This window comes from Entelurus aequoreus, linkage group LG11 (assembly GCF_033978785.1).
Source record: "Entelurus aequoreus isolate RoL-2023_Sb linkage group LG11, RoL_Eaeq_v1.1, whole genome shotgun sequence".
In the NCBI taxonomy this organism is placed as follows: domain Eukaryota; kingdom Metazoa; phylum Chordata; class Actinopteri; order Syngnathiformes; family Syngnathidae; genus Entelurus; species Entelurus aequoreus.
The window spans coordinates 3,738,234-3,762,339 of record NC_084741.1 but is presented as its reverse complement, the minus strand read 5'-3'; the positions used below and the strand labels follow the sequence as shown (position 1 = coordinate 3,762,339).

Genomic DNA, 24,106 nt, shown 5'->3' with positions numbered 1-24,106 from the left:
ACATAAATACAGTCTACTATACAGCATTATTCACATGTGAATAACATAAATACAGTCCATTGTACAGCATTATTCACATGTGAATAACATAAATACAGTCTACTATACAGCATTATTCACATGTGAATAATATAAATACAGTCTATTATACAGCATTATTCACATGTGAATAATATAAATACAGTCTATTATACAGCATTATTCACATGTGAATAATATAATAATGCATGATGTGTACCACCGTTGTATTTTGAGTGGGAAACTTATCAGTTATCCACAGTAACTACTTTGCTGCAACTCTTCTTTTTATTGCCGCCCTCAGTTCCTCAAGGATAAAATTGGTCTCCTTACCCTCGCCAACAGCCACATGCAGACAACGCCGCATGGCTTTCACAGTTCCCAGTGGTACGAGCTGACATTAACACAGCTCTGTTTTCTGGAGATATCGAGTGTGTTTTGGGGTCTGCAAGGCTTTTTTTTGTTGTTGTACCGTAATTAGATTTGTGTTGTAATTGGCCCAACAACTCTGGGATTGAAAGATTAAAAACCTCCTCTTGTCATGCTCAGACACAAAGAACATTGAGGTCGGCGTGGACGACGACGGCTTCGTCTACCTGGGGTACGAGTGTGACGAAGTGGCCGACGAGAGCGAGTGTCTGTGGAACAAGAACTACACGGAGCCCGTCGACGCCTCCAGAGCTCGGGCAGAGAGCAAGAATGGCAGGTAGGAAGTCCAGTTGATGCTATTTGAGAGCGTCAGAAAGTGGCCAGGTGAATTTCTGTCACTTTCTGGAAGTCTTCAACTCCTATTCCAACTTGTGACCTTTTCACACACTTAAAGGGGAGCTGCACTTTTTTGGAATTTTGCCTATGTTGCACACGACTAGTCTTCCTCTCAGGGAATAAAACACACTGGTCAATCCCGAGTTCTTTTGGACGACATACAGTCGTGGTCAAAAGTGTACGTACACTTGTAGAGAACATCATGTCATGGCTGTCTTGACTTTCCAATCATTTCCGCTCGGGATGGTCTGCTGCTGGCCCCACTATGGACTGGACTCTCACTATTATGTTAGATCCACTATGGACTGGACTCTCACTATTATGTTAGATCCACTATGGACTGGACTCTCACTATTATGTTAGATCCACTATGGACTGGACTCTCACTATTATGTTAGATCCACTATGGACTGGACTCTCTCTATTATGTTAGATCCACTATGGACTGGACTCTCACACTATTATGTTAGATCCACTATGGACTGGACTCTCACACTATTATGTTAGATCCACTATGGACTGAACTCTCACACTATTATGTTAGATCCACTATGGACTGGACTCTCACTATTATGTTAGATCCACTATGGACTGGACTCTCACTATTATGTTAGATCCACTATGGACTGGACTCTCACACTATTATGTTAGATCCACTATGGACTGAACTCTCACACTATTATGTTAGATCCACTATGGACTGGACTCTCACTATTATGTTAGATCCACTATGGACTGGACTCTCACTATTATGTTAGATCCACTATGGACTGGACTCTCACAATATTATGTTAGATCCACTATGGACTGGACTCTCACACTATTATGTTAGATCCACTATGGACTGGACTCTCACACTATTATGTTAGATCCACTATGGACTGGACTCTCACTATTATGTTAGATCCACTATGGACTGGACTCTCACACTATTATGTTAGATCCACTATGGACTGGACTCTCACTATTATGTTAGATCCACTATGGACTGGACTCTCACACTATTATGTTAGATCCACTATGGACTGGACTCTCACTATTATGTTAGATCCACTATGGACTGGACTCTCACTATTATGTTAGATCCACTATGGACTGGACTCTCACTATTATGTTAGATCCACTATGGACTGGACTCTCACACTATTATGTTAGATCCACTATGGACTGGACTCTCACTATTATGTTAGATCCACTATGGACTGGACTCTCACACTATTATGTTAGATCCACTATGGACTGGACTCTCACTATTATGTTAGATCCACTATGGACTGGACTCTCACACTATTATGTTAGATCCACTATGGACTGGACTCTCACACTATTATGTTAGATCCACTATGGACTGGACTCTCACTATTATGTTAGATCCACTATGGACTGGACTCTCACTATTATGTTAGATCCACTATGGACTGGACTCTCACTATTATGTTAGATCCACTATGGACTGGACTCTCACACTATTATGTTAGATCCACTATGGACTGGACTCTCACTATTATGTTAGATCCACTATGGACTGGACTCTCACACTATTATGTTAGATCCACTATGGACTGGACTCTCACTATTATGTTAGATCCACTATGGACTGGACTCTCACACTATTATGTTAGATCCACTATGGACTGGACTATCACTATTATGTTAGATCCACTATGGACTGGACTCTCACTATTATGTTAGATCCACTATGGACTGGACTCTCACACTATTATGTTAGATCCACTATGGACTGGACTCTCACTATTATGTTAGATCCACTATGGACTGGACTCTCACACTATTATGTTAGATCCACTATGGACTGGACTCTCACTATTATGTTAGATCCACTATGGACTGGACTCTCACACTATTATGTTAGATCCACTATGGACTGGACTATCACTATTATGTTAGATCCACTATGGACTGGACTCTCACACTATTATGTTAGATCCACTATGGACTGGACTCTCACTATTATGTTAGATCCACTATGGACTGGACTCTCACAATATTATGTTAGATCCACTATGGACTGGACTCTCACACTATTATGTTAGATCCACTATGGACTGGACTCTCACACTATTATGTTAGATCCACTATGGACTGGACTCTCACACTATTATGTTAGATCCACTATGGACTGGACTCTCACTATTATGTTAGATCCACTATGGACTGGACTCTCACACTATTATGTTAGATCCACTATGGACTGGACTATCACTATTATGTTAGATCCACTATGGACTGGACTCTCTCACTATTATGTTAGATCCACTATGGACTGGACTCTCACACTATTATGCTAGATCCACTATGGACTGGACTCTCACACTATTATGTTAGATCCACTATGGACTGGACTCTCACTATTATGTTAGATCCACTATGGACTGGACTCTCACTATTATGTTAGATCCACTATGGACTGGACTCTCACACTATTATGTGAGATCCACTATGGACTGGACTCTCACACTATTATGTTAGATCCACTATGGACTGGACTCTCACACTATTATGTTAGATCCACTATGGACTGGACTCTCACTATTATGTTAGATCCACTATGGACTGGACTCTCACACTATTATGTTAGATCCACTATGGACTGGACTCTCACACTATTATGTTAGATCCACTATGGACTGGACTCTCACTATTATGTTAGATCCACTATGGACTGGACTCTCACACTATTATGTTAGATCCACTATGGACTGGACTCTCACTATTATGTTAGATCCACTATGGACTGGACTCTCACTATTATGTTAGATCCACTATGGACTGGACTCTCACTATTATGTTAGATCCACTATGGACTGGACTCTCACACTATTATGTTAGATCCACTATGGACTGGACTCTCACTATTATGTTAGATCCACTATGGACTGGACTCTCACACTATTATGTTAGATCCACTATGGACTGGACTCTCACTATTATGTTAGATCCACTATGGACTGGACTCTCACACTATTATGTTAGATCCACTATGGACTGGACTCTCACACTATTATGTTAGATCCACTATGGACTGGACTCTCACTATTATGTTAGATCCACTATGGACTGGACTCTCACTATTATGTTAGATCCACTATGGACTGGACTCTCACTATTATGTTAGATCCACTATGGACTGGACTCTCACACTATTATGTTAGATCCACTATGGACTGGACTCTCACTATTATGTTAGATCCACTATGGACTGGACTCTCACACTATTATGTTAGATCCACTATGGACTGGACTCTCACTATTATGTTAGATCCACTATGGACTGGACTCTCACACTATTATGTTAGATCCACTATGGACTGGACTATCACTATTATGTTAGATCCACTATGGACTGGACTCTCACTATTATGTTAGATCCACTATGGATTGGACTCTCACACTATTATGTTAGATCCACTATGGACTGGACTCTCACTATTATGTTAGATCCACTATGGACTGGACTCTCACACTATTATGTTAGATCCACTATGGACTGGACTCTCACTATTATGTTAGATCCACTATGGACTGGACTCTCACACTATTATGTTAGATCCACTATGGACTGGACTATCACTATTATGTTAGATCCACTATGGACTGGACTCTCACACTATTATGTTAGATCCACTATGGACTGGACTCTCACTATTATGTTAGATCCACTATGGACTGGACTCTCACAATATTATGTTAGATCCACTATGGACTGGACTCTCACACTATTATGTTAGATCCACTATGGACTGGACTCTCACACTATTATGTTAGATCCACTATGGACTGGACTCTCACACTATTATGTTAGATCCACTATGGACTGGACTCTCACTATTATGTTAGATCCACTATGGACTGGACTCTCACACTATTATGTTAGATCCACTATGGACTGGACTATCACTATTATGTTAGATCCACTATGGACTGGACTCTCTCACTATTATGTTAGATCCACTATGGACTGGACTCTCACACTATTATGCTAGATCCACTATGGACTGGACTCTCACACTATTATGTTAGATCCACTATGGACTGGACTCTCACTATTATGTTAGATCCACTATGGACTGGACTCTCACTATTATGTTAGATCCACTATGGACTGGACTCTCACACTATTATGTGAGATCCACTATGGACTGGACTCTCACACTATTATGTTAGATCCACTATGGACTGGACTCTCACACTATTATGTTAGATCCACTACGGACTGGACTCTCACACTATTATGTTAGATCCACTATGGACTGGACTCTCACACTATTATGTTAGATCCACTATGGACTGGACTCTCACAATATTATGTTAGATCCACTATGGACTGGACTCTCACATTATTATGTTAGATCCACTATGGACTGGACTCTCACACTATTATGTTAGATCCACTATGGACTGGACTCTCACATTATTATGTTAGATCCACTATGGACTGGACTCTCACACTATTATGTTAGATCCACTATGGACTGGACTCTCACACTATTATGTTAGATCCACTATGGACTGGACTCTCACACTATTATGTTAGATCCACTATGGACTGGACTCTCACACTATTATGTTAGATCCACTAGGGACTGGACTCTCACACTATTATGTTAGATCCACTATGGACTGGACTCTCACACTATTATGTTAGATCCACTATGGACTGGACTCTCACACTATTATGTTAGATCCACTATGGACTGGACTCTCACACTATTATGTTAGATCCACTCGACGTCCATTGCACCGGTCCCCTCCAAGGTTTCTCATTGTCCCATTGGGTTGAGTTTTTCCTTGCCCTGATGTGGGATCTGAGCCGAAGATGTCGTTGTGGCTTGTGCAGCCCTTTGAGACACTCGTGATTTAGGGCTATATAAGTAAATATTGATTGATTTCTACAACTCTTATTTTTTTGTGATAGAGATATTGGAGCACATACTTGTTACTCACAAAAAACATTCATGAAGTTTGCTTCTTTTATGAATTTATTGTGGGTCTACTGGAAATGTGAGGGTCAAAAGTATACGTACAGCAATGTTAATATTTGCTTACATGTCCCTTGGCAAGTTTACCTGCAATAAGGCGCTTTTGGTAGCCATCCACAAGCCTCCGCGCATGCGCATACCATAGTTCCAACGAATCGATGACTAAATTCATCGCCAGCTATTTTGGTAATCGATTTTAATCGATTTAATCGATTAGTTGTTGCAGCCCTAGACTTATGTGGCTGTTGACCAAGTATGTCTTGCAGTCACTTACATGTGTGTACAGAAGCCAAATACAACATGTGACTGGGCTGGCACGCTCTTTGTACAGGTTGTAGAGGGCGCTAAAGGCAGTGCTATCATAGCACGCCCTTAATATTGTTGCTTGGGTGAAAATCAGCAGACATTCGAGAGAATGGTTGCCCTGAAATTCGGGACTCTCTTGGAAAAATCGGGAGTGTTGGTAAGTGTGACGCTGTCACATTAAATTTTCCAGTGTTTCCCACACATTCATTTATTTGTGGCGGCCCGCCACGAAAGAATTACGTCCGCCACAAATAAAATAAAATAAAACATTTAAAAAATAAAAATACATTTATTTATTTTTTAATTGTTTTTTTGTCCTCTCCAGCTTCTCAGGCAAATCATATAGTTGATGTAGATGCCCATATCGGCTGTTCAGATTTACTTTACAAAAGAGAAGTGTAGGATACTTCTCTTGTTGCCTTATTTGTATTTGACTTTATTAAATGTATTTATATTAGAAACACAACATGTGTATATAACAAAGGGTGCAAAGTCTGCAGGCAGTAGGAAACACATGGTTAAGTGTAGGGAGTAAAACTGATGGCAGTCTAAAGTTCAAGATTTTTGGAGCTCTTTGTTCAGTGGATCAGATGTTTGATGAAGCTCTGTGTCTATCTACCACCACTACTGTTTTCTGTTTATTTGTTACTGACTGTGGCAGGACACCTCTGCCTCTGTTTCACTTTATGTTGCTGGTAAATAATATGGTTGTAGTAGTAGGCTAAAGTTAAATTATTTAGTATGCACTAATTAAAGGGGCAGAGCTTTGAGACATTTTAGCTTTTATATTTTATAAGATATATTTTTTGTAAGAACCACAATTAATAAATATATTTCAGTGAATAACTTATTGTTCAAATCTGTATATAAATATGTACATAAAGTGTTGTAATTATATTGTAAAATGGATGGATGGATGGACGTTTAAAACAAAACTGTTATTATTAATTAGTAAGTATACATTTGTTGAGCCTTTTTAGAGAAAATCAAATCATTGTACTAAATTATGCAAATTATTTGATGATGTCATGGTGACCACGCCCATAGCCACGCCCCCACCGCCACAGGTATCTTGGCAGTTTATGGGAAACACTGTTTTCATATTAAGGTGCGGGCCGCAAAATAACGTCTCGCGGGCCGCAATTGGCCCGCGGGCCGCGTGTCTGAGACCCCTGAACTAAACTAAACTAATACACACAATTCCCCCCAAAAAATTGCAGTTCCCCTTTAAATGCCTTGAACAAATGCAAGATATCTCCCATCCTGCACAGCTGCGGCCGTAAACATATTTCCTCCTCACAAGGCCAAAAAAAAAAAAGGAGGGTAAATGTTTTCTTGAAAAGTGACAATAATGTTGGTTTGCAAAACTCTGTGGCAGCAGCGATTAGAAGTAGCTGTAATTGCACTCTTGACACAACGTATTTATCTTTGAACGTCTCCATCAGGTCAGTTCTCACATTCAGCGACGCCTCCGAGGAGGACCTGGGTCTTTACACCGTGGAGATGAGCGACGACCCCAGCCAGTCGTCAAGCTACGTCCTCACCGCTGAAGGTAATGTGAAAATACCAACAACGAGGAAAGGCATTGTTACTCTAAAGCAGGGGTGTCCAAACTTTTTCCACTGAGGGCCGCACACTGAAAAATCAAAGCGAGCGGGGGCCATTTTGATATTTTTTATTTTAAAAACCAATACAATATATGTATAAAAAAGATACATTTAGGCCTCCACTCAGACTTGATCCCGGGGACCCCAAAGGGTTTTGGTCAAAAAAAATATTAAAAATGTGTCATTATTTATAGGGATGTCGATAAATGCGTTAAAATGTAATATCGGAAATTATCGGTATCGTTTTTTTTATTATCTGTATCGTTTTATTTATTTATTTATTTATTTATTTATTTATTAAATCAACATAAAAAACACAAGATACACTTACAATTAGTGCACCAACCCAAAAAACCTCCCTCCCCCCATTTATTTCTGTTATTAATATTCTGGTTCCTACATTATATATCAATATATATCAATACAGTCTGCAAGGGATACAGTCCGTAAGCACACATGATTGTGTGTGCTGCTGCTCCACTATTAGTACTAACCTTTAACAGTTAATTTTACTCATTTTCATTCATTACTAGTTTCTATGTAACTGTTTTTATATTGTTTTACTTTCTTTTTTATTCAAGAAAATGTTTTTAATTTATTTATCTTATTTTACTAATTTTTTAAAAAGTACCTTATCTTCACCATACCTGGTTGTCCAAATTAGGCATAATAATGTGTTAATTCCACGACTGCATATATCGGTTGATATCGGTATCGGTTGATATCGGTATCGGTAATTAAAGAGTTGGACAATATCGGATATCGGCAAAAAGCCATTATCGGACATCCCTAATTATTTAGTTTTATTATTATTATTATTATTGTTCAAGGTTTAAATCTCTAGATCAACATTAGGTCTATCTGTCAATATAACGCTTTTAAAGATTTAAGTTGTATGCCATTTTTGTCAAGGAAAACTGTTTTTTAATGGAAAAAAACACAAAATATGCAATATTTTCCCCCAATACAATTTTTAAGTGGAATATTTGAGATTATATAATAATTGGAGTCTTACAAAAGGTCAACAACTCATAACAACATTGACTTTAATTCTTTTTTTTTTTGAGCAATGACACTTAAAAAAAAAAAAAAGTCCCACTAAAATTATTGGGGATCCAAAAGGGTACTGCTCAGCAGGGGCGTCCCTAGCTCTTAAGGACAGGGGGGGCTTAGCCCCCAGGAGATGCACAGGATGCGAGCGAACGTAGCGCACGAGCACAAAACTTCACAAACGGCTAACAAAGACTTAGAAATTATTCATTGTTATTATTATTATTTCAGTCGGTTTAGTTTCAATGTGTGTTCAGTACAACAACAAACATGGGTTAGCACAGTGACATTTTGTAAAAAAAAATGCACGGGACGAAATTAAATGCTTCCCGGGACGATGGCTTTTAACCATTTTTTTTCTTTTTCTTTTTATGTATTTATTCATTTTACATTTTATATTAAATGTCTTGGTTTTTCCACCCTCTGAAAATCCTATGAAATATTTAACAAGCCATCCTATAATAATACAACAGCTATTAATGTAACAATACAATAAAACAAATATATTTAATGATGTTTTTTTCATTATTTTAACAATAGGCTAATGTATATTACTTCATGTAGATTCTACAAGAAACACAAAACTTAAAAACTAAATGATTTACAATTGCAGACACAAGGTTCTTGTTCTGCAGTGCTGTGTGCTAATGTGCTTCGTACACCTGCAGGACCGCAAGCAAGGTCACAGAGAAAATGCGGACTGGATTTTGAGTGAAGTGGGCATTTTCTATATGAATAAGTCCAAGGACCGCAAGCAAGGTCGCAGAGAAAATGCGGACTGGATTTTGAGTGATGTGGGCATTTTCTATATGAACAAGTGGAATGGATTGGATACCGACGCACTAAAGGGTCTCTCTACCTTACGCTATGAAGTGAGGGGAAACTGAGTGAATAATGACAGGTTATATGATTATTTATTCAAACTCATATTCGGGCCACTTTATAATGAATATGTCGGCATGTATTTAAAAAAATATATATATATGTTTTTTTTTTTGTTTTTTTTTAAACACCAAATTATTTAGGGGGGCTTGAGCCCCCCTAAAATAGGCCTAACAACGCCAATGCTGCTCAGTAAAGTTTAAAAAAATACATCCAACATTTGTTTGAACTTTTACCACAATAGTCTCAAGATCAACTTCAGATCCACCCGTCAATTATAAGTTTTATTGTTGTTTATGTTTTTTGTTTGTTCGTTTTAGGCCCTTCTTTAAAAAACTTTGTTTTTTTAAATGGCAACCAAAAAATATGCAACATTTTCCCCCCAAAATATCTCAAAGTGGAATATTTAATGTGAAGTAAATGGAGCCTTGAATAGGTCAATAATTCATAATGACATTGATTTTGATTCATTATAATTTTTTAAAGAAAGAAACAGCCTGCATGGCAGCTTTGTGTTATTAGAGTAAATAATGCAACATTTTCTTGTTACATTTCACCTGTTTACTCTTTTATACCACTTTTAAACATATTTTACATTTTTTTTCATCGTATTTTTAGAATGTGCCGTGGGGCCGTTTAAAAATTACCTGCGGGCCGCAAATGGCCCCCAGGCCGCACTTTGGACACCCCTGCTCTAAAGGCTTAGTGGCCACATGCGTGGACATCACCTTTTAGCTCTTATTTCCAAAATTGTGTACACTACTGAATTGGGGTCTTATGGCCGCTTATGTGGACACTTATACTGCCATCTGGTGGTGTCAGAAGAGTATAACATACAATGGAATTTGGAGGGAAAAAAAGTGTAAAAATAAGAATTAGCATGACACTAAACATGAAGTACACGTTTGTGTACTTATGGACTAAGTGCATCATATAAAAAGATGATTCTTTGTTTTTATTCTATTTAGGGTCCAATAAGCCCAAATAGCAAAGAGAAATAAAAACAGCATGTAAACAAACAGCTTGGGCCTTAAGAGGTGTTAATTAATATTTGATGTATTTAGGGCCTAAATGAGCAATTATAAGCATAACAATGGTTAAATAAAATAAAATAAAATGTCAAAACTACAGAAGCCACAAGATGACACCAAGCCAAGTACTGATTGGCTCAGCCTCAGGCAGCATTACTATATTCGATCAAACAAGAGTAAACTATGTGGGTGTTCTATCATGTCTAGAGGGCTCTTATAATGTTAGAAAACACATTTTAGGCTCTTGTTTTGAAAATATTTGATGTAAAAACAGTCAGGCCCAGAATCAATCAACGAAATTAGACGAAAAGACTTCAAGGGAGGCGCAGCAGCTTGAGAAAAATAAAGAAAACTTTTTTTTTTTACTAAAGCTCTCAAATAAATGATTTATGTAGATCAATCACAGTTTTGGAATGAATTAATTCTGATTAATCACCGCTCACAACTGTGAACTGTGCCAATTGTGTTAACAGAAAAATAAATGACAGGACACCATTGTATATATTTCACATATTGTATCTTTATTTACAGTCCTAATGAAATTAAAGTACAAAAAACATCAAAGTCAATTTGGCTGTCATCTGTTTTAATTATGAGACACAATTGTGTCAAAATCATGATTTTTTGAAGTAAGAAATGATGACTTTAAAAAAGTAGTTGTATACTTGTGAGTGTTGATGACACAGCTTTGCAACAGTTGATATTCTAGTTTCAAGCATGTTTTACTCAATATAGCTCATCAAATCTCAGCAACAAGCTGTAATATCTTACTGAGATCATTTAGGACACTTAAAACAAGTAAAACACTCTAACATCAAATCTGCTTAGTGAGAAGAATGATCTTATCAGACAGAAAATAAGCAAATATCACCCTTATTTGAGATATTTCATCTTACTTAGATTTCAGTTTTTGCAGGAAAATGAATACAATATTAGCCAGAGGGGTTTGCGGTCGGCTTGGAAAGTTATTCATCGCCACAGGCGATCACGTATCGGTGACCAATCGATCGACACATCTCGAGTCGAATGTAATATAGCTTTTTTTGAAATCCATAAAGTGTGCCAAAGAGATTTCTGTCAGGATCAGACTCCCACAAGGTCCCTCAACCCATAAAGTAGCGAGCTTTCAGTCACAATTTCAGTGGTAATTCTCTTCCCTCCGTGCTTCTCAGAATGTGATCAATGAATAACAAACATTGAAATGCCGTCGTACTTTTCTTCGCAGACCTTGAACGCCTCAAGGAACTCAGCAACCAAGTCAGAAATCCACGTATGGATGTTGTACTATTTACATCTAGTATTGATTCAGTCATCATTTACAGTACACATACTGAAGGTTTCTTCTCCCCCCTGGCAGTAATCGCACTGAAGTCGGGCTGGAATGTGGACGTTTTGGAAAAGGGGGAAGTGCGTCTTTGGCTTCAGACGGAGAGTCTGAGCGATTCCGCTGAGCTGCGTCTAATTTTCAACGACAAAGAGATCTCCAGCACGCCGGTAAGAAACCTTCTCCTTGCCCCATTGATGCTTGGAGACACTTTATTGGCCACTTTTTGCCATATTTATTGTCCAAAACTAGCAATTTGAATAATAATACTACCACCACCATGCTTGACGGTAGGCATGGTGTTCATGGGATGAAAGGCCTCACCTTTTCTCCTCCAAACATATTGCTGGGTATTGTGGCCAAACAGCTCCATTTTTGTTTCATCTGACCACAGAACTTTCCTCCAGAAGGTCTTATCTTTGTCCATGTGGTGTCAGATGAAACAAAAATTGAGCTGGAAATTTAAGACAGTCGTGACATTATGTTATTTACAAGTGTATGTCATTTTTTGACCACGACTGTATATGTTGAGTAAAGAGGACCACCGAGACATAATAGTACTTGGCAGGGCCGGCCCGTGGCATAGGCCGTATAGGCAAATGCTAAGGGCGCCGTCCATCAGGGGGCGCCACGCCAGTGCCACAAATGTTGGAGGAAAAAAAAAAAAAAGAAAAAAAAAGTTGGTACTATTATTTCTAAATACATAAAATAATCCCACGTTAATTAAAATGCAAAGTAAAGCCTATTTAATAGAAATATTATTTGTTACAACATTACGCCCCCCCCCCCCCTCCCCCCGCACGGTGCGCCCCCTCCCTTCCCGTATCATGACTCTTTTTGGACGTCACCACATCAAAAAATCAACACAAGATGTCAAAACAGCCAAAACTGTCAGGTGCCCAGGTAAGAAAAAAGAGAAAAGAAGAGGGGAAACGAGAAAAATACAGAGGTAGCAGGTAGGTAACGTTAGCCTACACAAATATTATTTGTCTGTTACAGAATGTGATAGTAACCTGGCTTTTTAGCATTAAGCTAATGTTACATGATTCGGCAATTGCTAATCAATAAATAGCTAGTTCTGTTTTAACGTCGGGTTAATATTGTGGAGGGGGCTAAATTGTTATGGAAAATAATAATGTAACGTTAGGTAGTTACAGTACTCCCTGGTGTACAGTCATTTGTAAGTCATTCTAGTTAATGCAATATTAAAAAGCACATATAGAGAACTCTGTAGGATCCCCTTTTTTTGTAATACAGTTGTTAAAGTCATACTGGTTTGATATCTTGTTTTGTGCAGTGCCTTATTTATATTGTATTTTTAATTTATTTTATGCAACTTGTTGACACGTTTTATTTTGTGTTTATGTATGTAAAAAATATTGTATTTCATATATTAATTTTTTATTTTTTGTATTCATTTATTCATCCATATTTTTTCTTATCTTGTTAACTATTCTGATTTTTAATTTCCTTTCTTTAAGTAAAAAAAAAGGTCAAAGACAAAGCTATTCGGTTTCTTGTGAGTATATACACTTCACTGCCGATGTGGGGGGGGTGCCACCTAAAATCTTGCCTAGGGCGCCAGATTGGTTAGGGCCGGGCCTGGTACTTGGCCAAGTTTTACTAAAGCTTTAGAAGACCAGCCTTGACAATGCGACAATAGCATCAAGCAAGAAGAGGTTAGGGTTAGGGTTAGGGTTAGGGTTATATAGGAAACAAAAATGTAGCTGTTTGGCCACAATACCCAGCAATACGTTTGGAGGAGAAAAGGTGAGGCCTTTAATCCCAGGAACACCAATCCTACCGTCAAGCATGGTGGTGGTAGTATTATGCTCTGGGCCTGTTTTGCTGCCAATGGAACTGCTGCTTTACAGAGAGTAAATGGGACAATGAAAAAGGAGGATTAGCTCCAAATTGTTCAGGACAAGCTAAAATCATCAGCCCGGAGGTTGGGTCTTGGGCGCAGTTGGGTGTTCCAACAGGACAATGACCCCAAACACACCTCAAAAGTGGTAAAGGAATGGCTAAATCAGGCTAGAATGAAGGTTTTAGAATGGCCTTCCCAAAGTCCTGACTTAAACGTGTGGACAATGCTGAAGAAACAAGTCCATGTCAGAAAAGCAACACATTTAGCTGAACTGCACAAATTTTGTGGTCAAAAATTGAAGCAGAAGCTTGTGGATGGCTACCAAAAGCGCCTTATTGCAGTGAAACTTGCCAAGGGACATGTAAGCAAATATTAAAGGCCTACTGAAATGAAATTTTTTTATTTAAAAATGTATTTAAATAGATAGCAGATCTATTCTATGTGTCATACTTGATCATTTCGCGATATTGCCATATTTTTGCTGAAAGGATTTAGTATAGAACAACGACGATAAAGATCGCAACTTTTGGTATCTGATGAAAAAAGGCTTGCCCTTACCGCAAGTAGCGTGACGTAGTCAGTTGAACATATACGCAAAGTTCCCTATTGTTTACAATGATGGCCAAATGAAGTGAGAGAGATTCGGACCGAGAAAGCGACGATTTCCCCATTAATTTGAGCGAGGATGAAGATAGATTTGTGGATGAGTAAAGTGCAAGTGAAGGACTAGTGGGGAGTGGAAGCGATTCAGATAGGGAAGATGCTGTGAGAGGCGGGGGTGACCTGATATTCAGCTGGAAATGACTAAAACAGTAAATAAACACAAGACATATATATACTCTATTAGCCACAACACAACCAGGCTTATATTTAATATGCCACAAATTAATCCCGCATAACAAACACCTAGGTGTTTGTTATGCTAGCTCCTAGCTACTAGCTACTAGCTCGAGCTAGTTATAGCTCGAGCGGGTAATATGGACGGGATCCCGTCTATATAACCCGCCAATACAATTCAAACACCTGCACAACACACACACTCACTCAGCCCAAAGAACCGTTCACCTAGCCCAAGGTTCATAAAGCTTATATATTTAACCAAAGTTACGTACGTGACACGCACGTACGGGCAAGCGATCAAATGTTTGGAAACGCGTGGGTGGGACCTGATATTCAGCTGGGAATGACTACAACAGTAAATAAACACAAGACATATATATACTCTATTAGCCACAACACAACCAGGCTTATATTTAATATGCCACAAATTAATCAAATTAAATTAAATTAAACAAACACCTAGGTGTTTGTTATGCTAGCTCCTAGCTACTAGCTACTAGCTCGCGCTAGTTATAGCTCGAGCGGGTAATATGGACGGGATCCCGTATATATAACGAGCCAATACAATTCAAACACCTGCACAACACACACACTCACTCAGCCCAAAGAACCGTTCACCTAGCCCAAGGTTCATAAAGCTTATATATTTAACCAAAGTTACGTACGTGACACGCACGTACGGGCAAGCGATCAAATGTTTGGAAGCGCGTGAGTGGGACCTGATATTCAGCTGGGAATGACTACAACAGTAAATAAACACAAGACATATATATACTCTATTAGCCACAACACAACCAGGCTTATATTTAATATGCCACAAATTAATCCTAATGCTAGCTCCTAGCTACTAGCTCGAGCTAGTTATAGCAAGCGATCAAATGTTTGGAAGCGTACTCACGGTATCGCGTCTGCGTCTGTTAACACAGTCAAAGTCCTCCTGGTAAGAGTCTCTGTTGTCCGAGTTCTTCGATCTTGACTGCATCTTTCGGGAATGTAAACAATGAAACGCCGGCTGTGTTGTGTTGCTGACTTCCCTCGCAAAATACTCCGCTTCGCACCGACTTTCTTCTTTGCTTGCTCAGCTTCTTTCTCCATAATGCAATGAACAAATTGCAACAGATTCACCAACACAGATGTCCAGAATACATCCAGAATGAGGTGAAAACAGCTATTTCGTGTTGGCTTCAATGGGGAAGCCATACCTGTGTTCTACTGGCTACGTCATCCTCAGAGGCGTTTTGAACCGGAAGTTCCCCGGGAAATTTAAAATGTCACTTTATAAGTTAACCCGGCCGTATTGGCATGTGTTGCAATGTTAAGATTTCATCATTGATATATAAACTATCAGACTGCGTGGTCGCTAGTAGTGGCTTTCAGTAGGCCTTTAACATTACTTTTGACCCAGCACATTTGCTCACATTTTCAGTAGACCCATAATAAATTCATAAAAGAAGCAAACTTCAGGAATGTTTTTTGTGAGCAACAAGTATGTGCTCCAATCACTCTATCACAAAAAAATAAGAAATGATTGGAAACTCAAGGCAACCATGACATGATGTTCTTTGCAAGTGTACGTAAACTTTTGACCACGACTGTATATTTTTACCTTGGGGTGCTGAAAGGGGACAAAACAAATATAATAAGTGTCAGTGTGTTGGTGTTAATAAGTCCTGACAAGAACATGAATTAGCAGTCAGGATATTGAGGTTGCTGATAACGAGGAGCAGGTGTGCCAGTCTCTCTGCCCGCCCACGTGTGGAAGCAAACAGTCGGCGAAGGTGAAACAAATTGACAATTTGTTCGCCTTTGAGTCGTCTGGAGTCAACGCGGTGTCACGTCCTGCGAGCGACTGATGTCTGCGGGAGGAAATTACCCTTCGGGACGCACCAAAGAAATGACGTCTTACTTCCAGTTGTCTAGCGTAAAAACAAGAATTTGTCTTGAAATAATCTATTTTATTGCATCCCCACTCTATTGTTGGATCAAATGAAAGCATTCCAGTCCAGGGACGTCTGAGAATGACCTCCTTCTAGGCCAAACTGAGAAAAAAAACATGTTTGGTAGTTCCTTAGGGGTTTATTGAGGAAGACATCAAATGTTATATTATTCTAAAGTACATTCAACACGCTTCCTTGTGGTCTAGATCAGAGGTGTCAAACCTGGTTTCATTGAGGGCCACATCGCAGTTAGGACCGCATCCACTGGCACGCTGGAGGAAAATAGTGAATACTAAATATTTATTTACTAACAAATTGTTGGATGCTTTCAAGCCAGAGGTCATGTTGACGAGCAGATACTGTGTGTCTTTTGGAAAACAGACTATTTTGTTGCATGATCAGATAATATAATAATAGGGATGATACTCGAAACCGCTTTTCCCCGGTTGTTTGATAAGAAAAGAACCGAGTCCTCGGACTCGAATCCCTTTTTGAGAACCGGTACCCGTTATCGAGACCACTATAGTAAAGGAAAAGAGTTGATTCTTTATTCGAATCCCGTCCCGACCAGAAATGCTCCGTGGGACATCACAAGAAATGGCGTCACGTAGCTCAGTCATTAGGCGCAGATGGGGAAAGCAGGAAAACAATGGACGGGAAAAAGCGCTCCAAGGTGTAATAAAGTTCAAAACAAAAGCTATAATCCGTCGAATAACTTTACTGAGAGATTTTAGCAGGGTAAAACACATGACGAACACTTTTACGACCAACCGGAAACATAGCAACCAGGCTAGCAACGCACCTCCTTTACGGCAGCTGTCGCAACGTTCTTAAAACAACCGCAGCACATACATATATATACAACATATCTCCCTTTTTTAACTTTTGTTTTTCTTTCCTTGTAAACAAAACAAAATCACACTGTAGATGTGTTGTCTGTCTAATTATAAATAATGCAGACGAGGCGTGTTGGCTGAGTTCTTGACGTTTACTTTCACAGCGTGGCAACATGCAACACTTTTCGGGGCTACCGCGCATGCTCATAACTCCCGTTGCATGCTGGGTAGTGTAGTTGTTATATTCTCTAGCTCAGGGGTCGGCAACCCAAAATGTTGAAAGAGCCATATTGGACCAAAAATACAAAAACAAATCTGTCTGGAGCCGCAAACAATTAAAAGCCATATTACATACAGATAGTGTGTCATGAGATATAAATTGAATTAAGAGGACTTAAAGGAAACTAAATGACCTCAAATATAGCTACAAATGAGGCATAATGATGTAATATGTACGTACGGCTAGCCTAAATAGCATGTTAGCATCGATTAGCTTGCATTAATGCAATGACCAAATATGTCTGATTAGCACTCCACACAAGTCAACATCAACAAAACTCACCTTTGTGCACTCACGCACAACGTTAAAAGTTTGGTGGACAAAATGAGACAAAAAAAGAAGTAACATAAAACACGCCCGGAGAAAGTTATACATGTATACCAGGGGTCGGCAACCCAAAATGTTGAAAGAGCCATATTGGACCAAAAATACAAAAACAAATCTGTCTGGAGCCGCAACAAATTAGAAGCCATATTACATACAGATAGTGAGTCATGAGATATACATTGAATTGAGATGACTTAAAGGAAACTAAATGAGCTCAAATATAGCTACAAATGAGGCATAATGATGCAATATGTACATATAGCTAGCCTAAATAGCATGTTAGCATCGATTAGCTTGCAGTCATGCAGTGACCAAATATGTTTGATTAGCACTACACACAAGTCAATAACATCAACAAAACTCACCTTTGTGCATTCACGCACAATGTTAAAAGTTTGGCAAGTGAAAACACGTCCTAGAAAGTCCGAGAAAGTTATACATGTAAACAAACTAAGGTGAGTTCAAGGACCGCCAAAATTAGTAGGACAAAACGGCGCTCACCAAATACTCGAATCAGTGAAGCATGTTTAATATAAACAGTGTGATTTATAACAATTAGGGAGGTTTGTGTCATGTTTGTCCTCCTACAGAACCCATATTAAATCAAAAATTATTATTTTTTTCCATGTCATGTTTTTCCATTTTTCATACATTTTTGAAAAAGCTCCATAGAGCCACTAGGGCGGCGCTAAAGAGCCGCATGCGGCTCTAGAGCGGTGGGTTGCCGACCCCTGCTCTAGCTCATAACATTTTCCCCCATAAAGAAATAATGTTAACTCAATAAAGTGTATTTCTTTTTTAGCTTTAACTTTTCATTTTTTTAGCATTGTATCCACATTTGCAAACAACTTTTCTCTTCATAGAATTTTCTTTCAATAAAGAAATAAAGTGCAAAAATGTCAAAGCATCATAACAAACAGTTATGTCAAATAGCAGCAGAATTGCACTTTTTGGAGAGCTGTATTATTTTCAGTTTTGTGCCCAAGGGACTGATTTTATTTAACACTATATTATTATTTATACACCTATAGTGATCACAGAGACAGCTTGTTTTTGTGTTACTGTATATATTTGTTTCTCTGAAAAATCCCACTTAATATACTTTGGGTAACAACAGTCAATATTTATTTATTTTATTTTATTTTTTTAGGTGGGTAACAGTCAATATTTATTTATTTATTAGATTTTATTTTTTTATTATATAATAAAAGTGAGCTTTTGTTAAACCAAATATTGTGTTTTTTTCCATATACAACAACCTATCTGGACTCGATAAGAGAATCGATAAGGAATCGGTTCAATAAGAGGATTCGATAATAGGCTCGAACTCGATAATTCCTTATCAAACATCATCCCTATATAATAATAATCATAATAATATATTTTATTTGTAAAAAGCACTTTACATTGAGTAAACAACCTCAAAGTGATACAGTGTATTAAAAAGATATAAAAAATAAAAATAAATAAAAACTAGAACAGCAAAATAGCTAAAACTAGTATGCATATATCTAAAAAAAAAAAAAAGGCTTTTTTAAAAAGAAGGGTTTTTAAGCCTTTTTAAAAGCATCCACAGTCTGTGGTGCCCTCAGGTGGTCAGGGAGAGCGTTCCACAGACTGGTCTCCCATTGTTCGTAGCTTTGTCCTCGGAGGTTGGAGGAGGTTAGCCTGTCCGGAGCGGAGGTGTCGTGTGGAGGATTTGGGGGGTGAGTAGTTCTTTGAGGTAGAGGGGGGGGCATTTCCATGGAGGCACTGGTGGGTTAGTAGGGAGACTTTGTATTCAACCCTGAGTGGAACAGGAAGCCAGTGAAGGGATTTGAGAGTTGGTTGTGATGTGGATATATTTCCGCACTCTCATCAGGATCCTAGCAGCACTATTCTGTAAGTACTGCAGCTGGGGATCCCGACAAGAAGTGCGTTGCAGTAGTCTAGTCAAGTTTAGAATAGGATAGCATAAGATAGATTTTTATATATCCCACAATGGGGAAATTACACTATATAGCCAAAAGTATTTGGCCAGCCATTCAAATGATGAGAATCAGGTGTCCTTATCACTTGGCCCGGTGTATCAAATCAAGCACTTAGGCATGGAGACTGTTTCTACAAACATGTGTGAAAGAATGGGACGCTCTCAGTGATTTCCAGCATGGAACTGTCATAGGATGCCACCTGTGCAACAAATCCAGTCGTAAAATGTCCTCGCTCCTAAATATTCCAAAGTCAACTTTATTATAAGAAAAGTGAAGAGTTTGGGAACAACAGCAACTCAGCCACCAAGTGGTAGGCCACGTGAACTGACAGAGGTGATGCTGAAGCGCATAGTGCAAAGACTTTCTGCACAGTCGGTTGCTGCAGAGCTCCAAACTTCGTGTGACCGTCCAATTAGCCCACGTACAGTACGCAGAGAGCTTCATGGAATGGGTTTCCATGGCCGAGCAGCTGTATTTTTGGCAGGGGTCACCAACCTTTTTGAAAGCAAGAGCTACTTCTTGGGTACTGATTAATGCAAAGGGCTACCAGTTTGATACACACTTAAATAAATTGCCAGAAATAGCCAATTTGCTCAATTTACCTTTAACTCTATGTTATTATTAATAATTAATGATATTTACACTTAATTGAACGGTTTAAAAGAGGAGAAAACACGAAAAAAATGACAATTAAATTTGGAAACATAGCTTATCTTCAATTTCGACTCTTTAAAATTCAAAATTCAACCGAAAAAACGAAGAGAGAAACTAGCTAATTTGAATCTTTTGGAAAAAATTAAAAAAATAATTTATGGAACATCATTAGTAATTTTTCCTGATTAAGATTAATTTTAGAATTTTGATGACATGTTTTAAATAGGTTAAAATCCAATCTGCACTTTGTTAGAATATATAACAATTTGGACCAAGCTATATTTCTAACAAAGACAAATCATTATTTCTTCTAGATTTTCCAGAACAAAAATTTTAAAAGAAATTCAAAAGACTTTGAAATAAGATTTAAATTTGATTCTACAGATTTTCTAGATTTGCCAGAATAATTTTTTTGAATTTTAATCATAATAAGTTTGAAGAAATATTTCACAAATATTCTTCGTCAAAAAAACAGAAGCTAAAATGAAGAATTAAATTAAAATTGATTTATTATTCTTTACAATAAAAAAAAAAAAATTACTTCAACATTGATTTAAATTGTCAGGAAAGAAGAGGAAGGAATTTAAAAGGTAAAAAGGTATATGTGTTTAAAAATCCTAAAATCATTTTTAAGGTTGTATTTTTTCTCTAAAATTGTCTTTCTGAAATTTATAAGAAGCAAAGTAAAAAAAATTAATGAATTTATTTAAACAAGTGAAGACCAAGTCTTTAAAATATTTTCTTGGATTTTCAAATTCTATTTGAGTTTTGTCTCTCTTAGAATTAAAAATGTCGGGCAAAGCGAGACCAGCTTGCTAGTAAATAAATAACATTTAAAAAATAGAGGCAGCTCACTGGTAAGTGCTGCTATTTGAGCTATTTTTAGAACAGGTCAGCGGGCTACTCATCTGGTCCTTACGGGCTACCTGGTGCCCGCGGCACCACGTTGGTGACCCCTGATCTAAGCCATACATCACCAAGTCCGATGCAAAGCGTGGTGTAAAGCACGTCACCACTGGACTCTAGAGCAGTGGAGACACCTTCTCTGGGGTGATGAATCACACTTTTTCCATCTGGCAATCTGATGGATGAGTCTGGGTTTGGAGGTTGCCAGGAGAACGCTACATTTCGGACTGCATTGTGCCGAGTGTGAAATTTGATGGAGGAGGAATTATGGGTGGGGTTGTTTTTCAGGAGTTGGGCTTGGCCCCTTAGTTCCAGTGAAAGGAACTTGGAATGCTCCAGGATACCAAAACATTTTGGACAATTCCATGCTCCCAACCTTGTGGGAACAGTTTGGAGCGGGCCCCTTCCTCTTCCAACATGACTGCACTTAGCAAGGTCCATAAAGACATGGATGACAGAGTCTGGTGTGGATGAACTTGACTGGCCTGCACAGAGTCCTGACCTGAACCCGATAGAACACTTTTGGGATGATTTAGAACGGAGACTGAGAGCCAGGCCTTCTCCACCAACATCAGTGTGTGACCTCACCAATGCGCTTTTGGAAGAATGGTGGGAAATTCCTGTAAACACACTCGGCAACCTTGTGGACAGCCTTCCCAGAAGAGTTGAAGCTGTAATAGCTGCAAAAGGTGGACCCACATCATATTGAACCCTGCGGGTTAGGAATGGGATGGCACTTCAAGTTCATATGTGAGTCAAGTTGGAGTTGTTGCCATGACAGCCCCTCAGCCCTCATCTCCTGTTCTCCAGGTTGTTCTTGGTCTCCCTCTGTTTCTTTTCCCCTGCGGGTTCCATGTTAGTGCCTGTTTGGTGATTGATTTATTGGGTGTTCTGAGGTGTGTGGCCTATCCAGCTCCACTTCCTTCTCCTGATTTGCAGTTCCACTGGTTCTTGTGTGGTGAGTTCCCACAGGTTGGCATTGGTGATGGTGTCTGGCCAGTAGACTCCTAGGACCCGACGGAGGCAACGTTTTACGAATGTCTGTAGTTTAGTGAGTATGCTATTGGTGGTTTTCCATGTTTCTGATCCGTACAGCAGGATGGATTTGACATTTGAGTTAAAGATTTTCAGTTTGGTTTTAAAAGAAATGTTTTTGCTCTCCATATTTTGTTTAGTATGTTGAATGATGTTCTTGCTTTTCCTATTCTGGATTTGACATCTTCATCTGCCCCTCCATCTACACCAGGGGTCACCAACGCGGTGCCCGCGGGCACCAGGTAGCCCGTAAGGACCAGATGAGTAGCCCGCCGGACTGTTCTAAAAATAGCTCAAATAGCAGCACTTACCAGTGAGCTGCCTCTATTTTTTAAATGTTATTTATTTACTAGCAAGCTGGTCTCGCTTTGCCCGACAGTTTTAATTCTAAGAGAGACAAAACTCAAATACAATTTGAAAACCCAAGAAAATATTTTAAAGACTTGGTCTTCACTTGTTTAAATAAATTCATTAATTTTTTTTACTTTGCTTCTTTTAAATTTCAGAAAGACAATTTTAGAGAAAAAATACAACCTTAAAAATTATTTTAGGATTTTTAAACACATATACCTTTTTACCTTTTAAATTCCTTCCTCTTCTTTCCTGACAATTTAAATTAATGTTCAAGTACATTTTTATTTTTTTTTATTGTAAAGAATAATAAATAGATTTTGATTTAATTCTTCATTTTAGCTTCTGTTTTTTCGACGAAGAATATTTGTGAAATATTTCTTCAAACTTATTATGATTAAAATTCAAAAAAATTTGCACCTGGCAAATCTAGAAAATCTGTAGAATCAAATTTAAATCTTATTTCAAAGTCTTTTGAATTTATTTTAAAATGTTTGTTCTGGAAAATCTAGAAGAAATAATGATTTGTCTTTGTTAGAATCAATCAATCAATCAATGTTTATTTATATAGCCCTAAATCACAAGTGTCTCAAAGGGCTGAAATATAGCTTGGTCCAATTTGTTATATATTCTAACAAAGTGTAGATTGGATTTTAACCTATTTAAAACATGTCATCAAAATTCTAAAATTAATCTTAATCAGGAAAAATTACTAATGATGTTCCATAAATTCTTTTTTTAAGTTTTTCTCTTCTTTTTTTCGGTTGAATTTTGAATTTTAAAGAGTCGAAATTGAAGATAAACTATTAATTGTCATTTTTTTTCGTGTTTTCTCCTCTTTTAAACCGTTCAATTAAGTGTAAATATCATTAATTATTAATAATAACATAGAGTTAAAGGTAAATTGAGCAAATTGGCTATTTCTGGCAATTTATTTAAGTGTGTATCAAACTAGTAGCCCTTCGCATTAATCACTACCCAAGAAGTAGCTCTTGCTTTCAAAAAGGTTGGTGACCCCTGATCTACACTGATTATGCTCCCCAAGTATGTAAAACTGACCACCTCCTCTAATTGATTATGGTCCATTGTTATTGGTGCATTGTTCTTGTTATTGATACGC

At 38.2% G+C, this 24,106-nt stretch overlaps 1 protein-coding gene across 3 annotated transcripts in view; it reads left to right on the top strand.

The window, feature by feature from the left end:
• myom3 (myomesin 3) overlaps positions 1 to 24,106 on the top strand; it is a 248,962-nt gene that overhangs the window by 175,409 nt on the left and 49,447 nt on the right. For all 3 annotated transcript variants that reach the window (XM_062062305.1, XM_062062303.1, XM_062062304.1), the window contains exons 21-24: positions 568 to 724; positions 7,535 to 7,641; positions 11,885 to 11,929; positions 12,017 to 12,153. In XM_062062305.1, the coding sequence (XP_061918289.1) occupies positions 568 to 724; positions 7,535 to 7,641; positions 11,885 to 11,929; positions 12,017 to 12,153 (446 nt within the window). The remainder of the gene's footprint in view (positions 1 to 567; positions 725 to 7,534; positions 7,642 to 11,884; positions 11,930 to 12,016; positions 12,154 to 24,106) is intronic.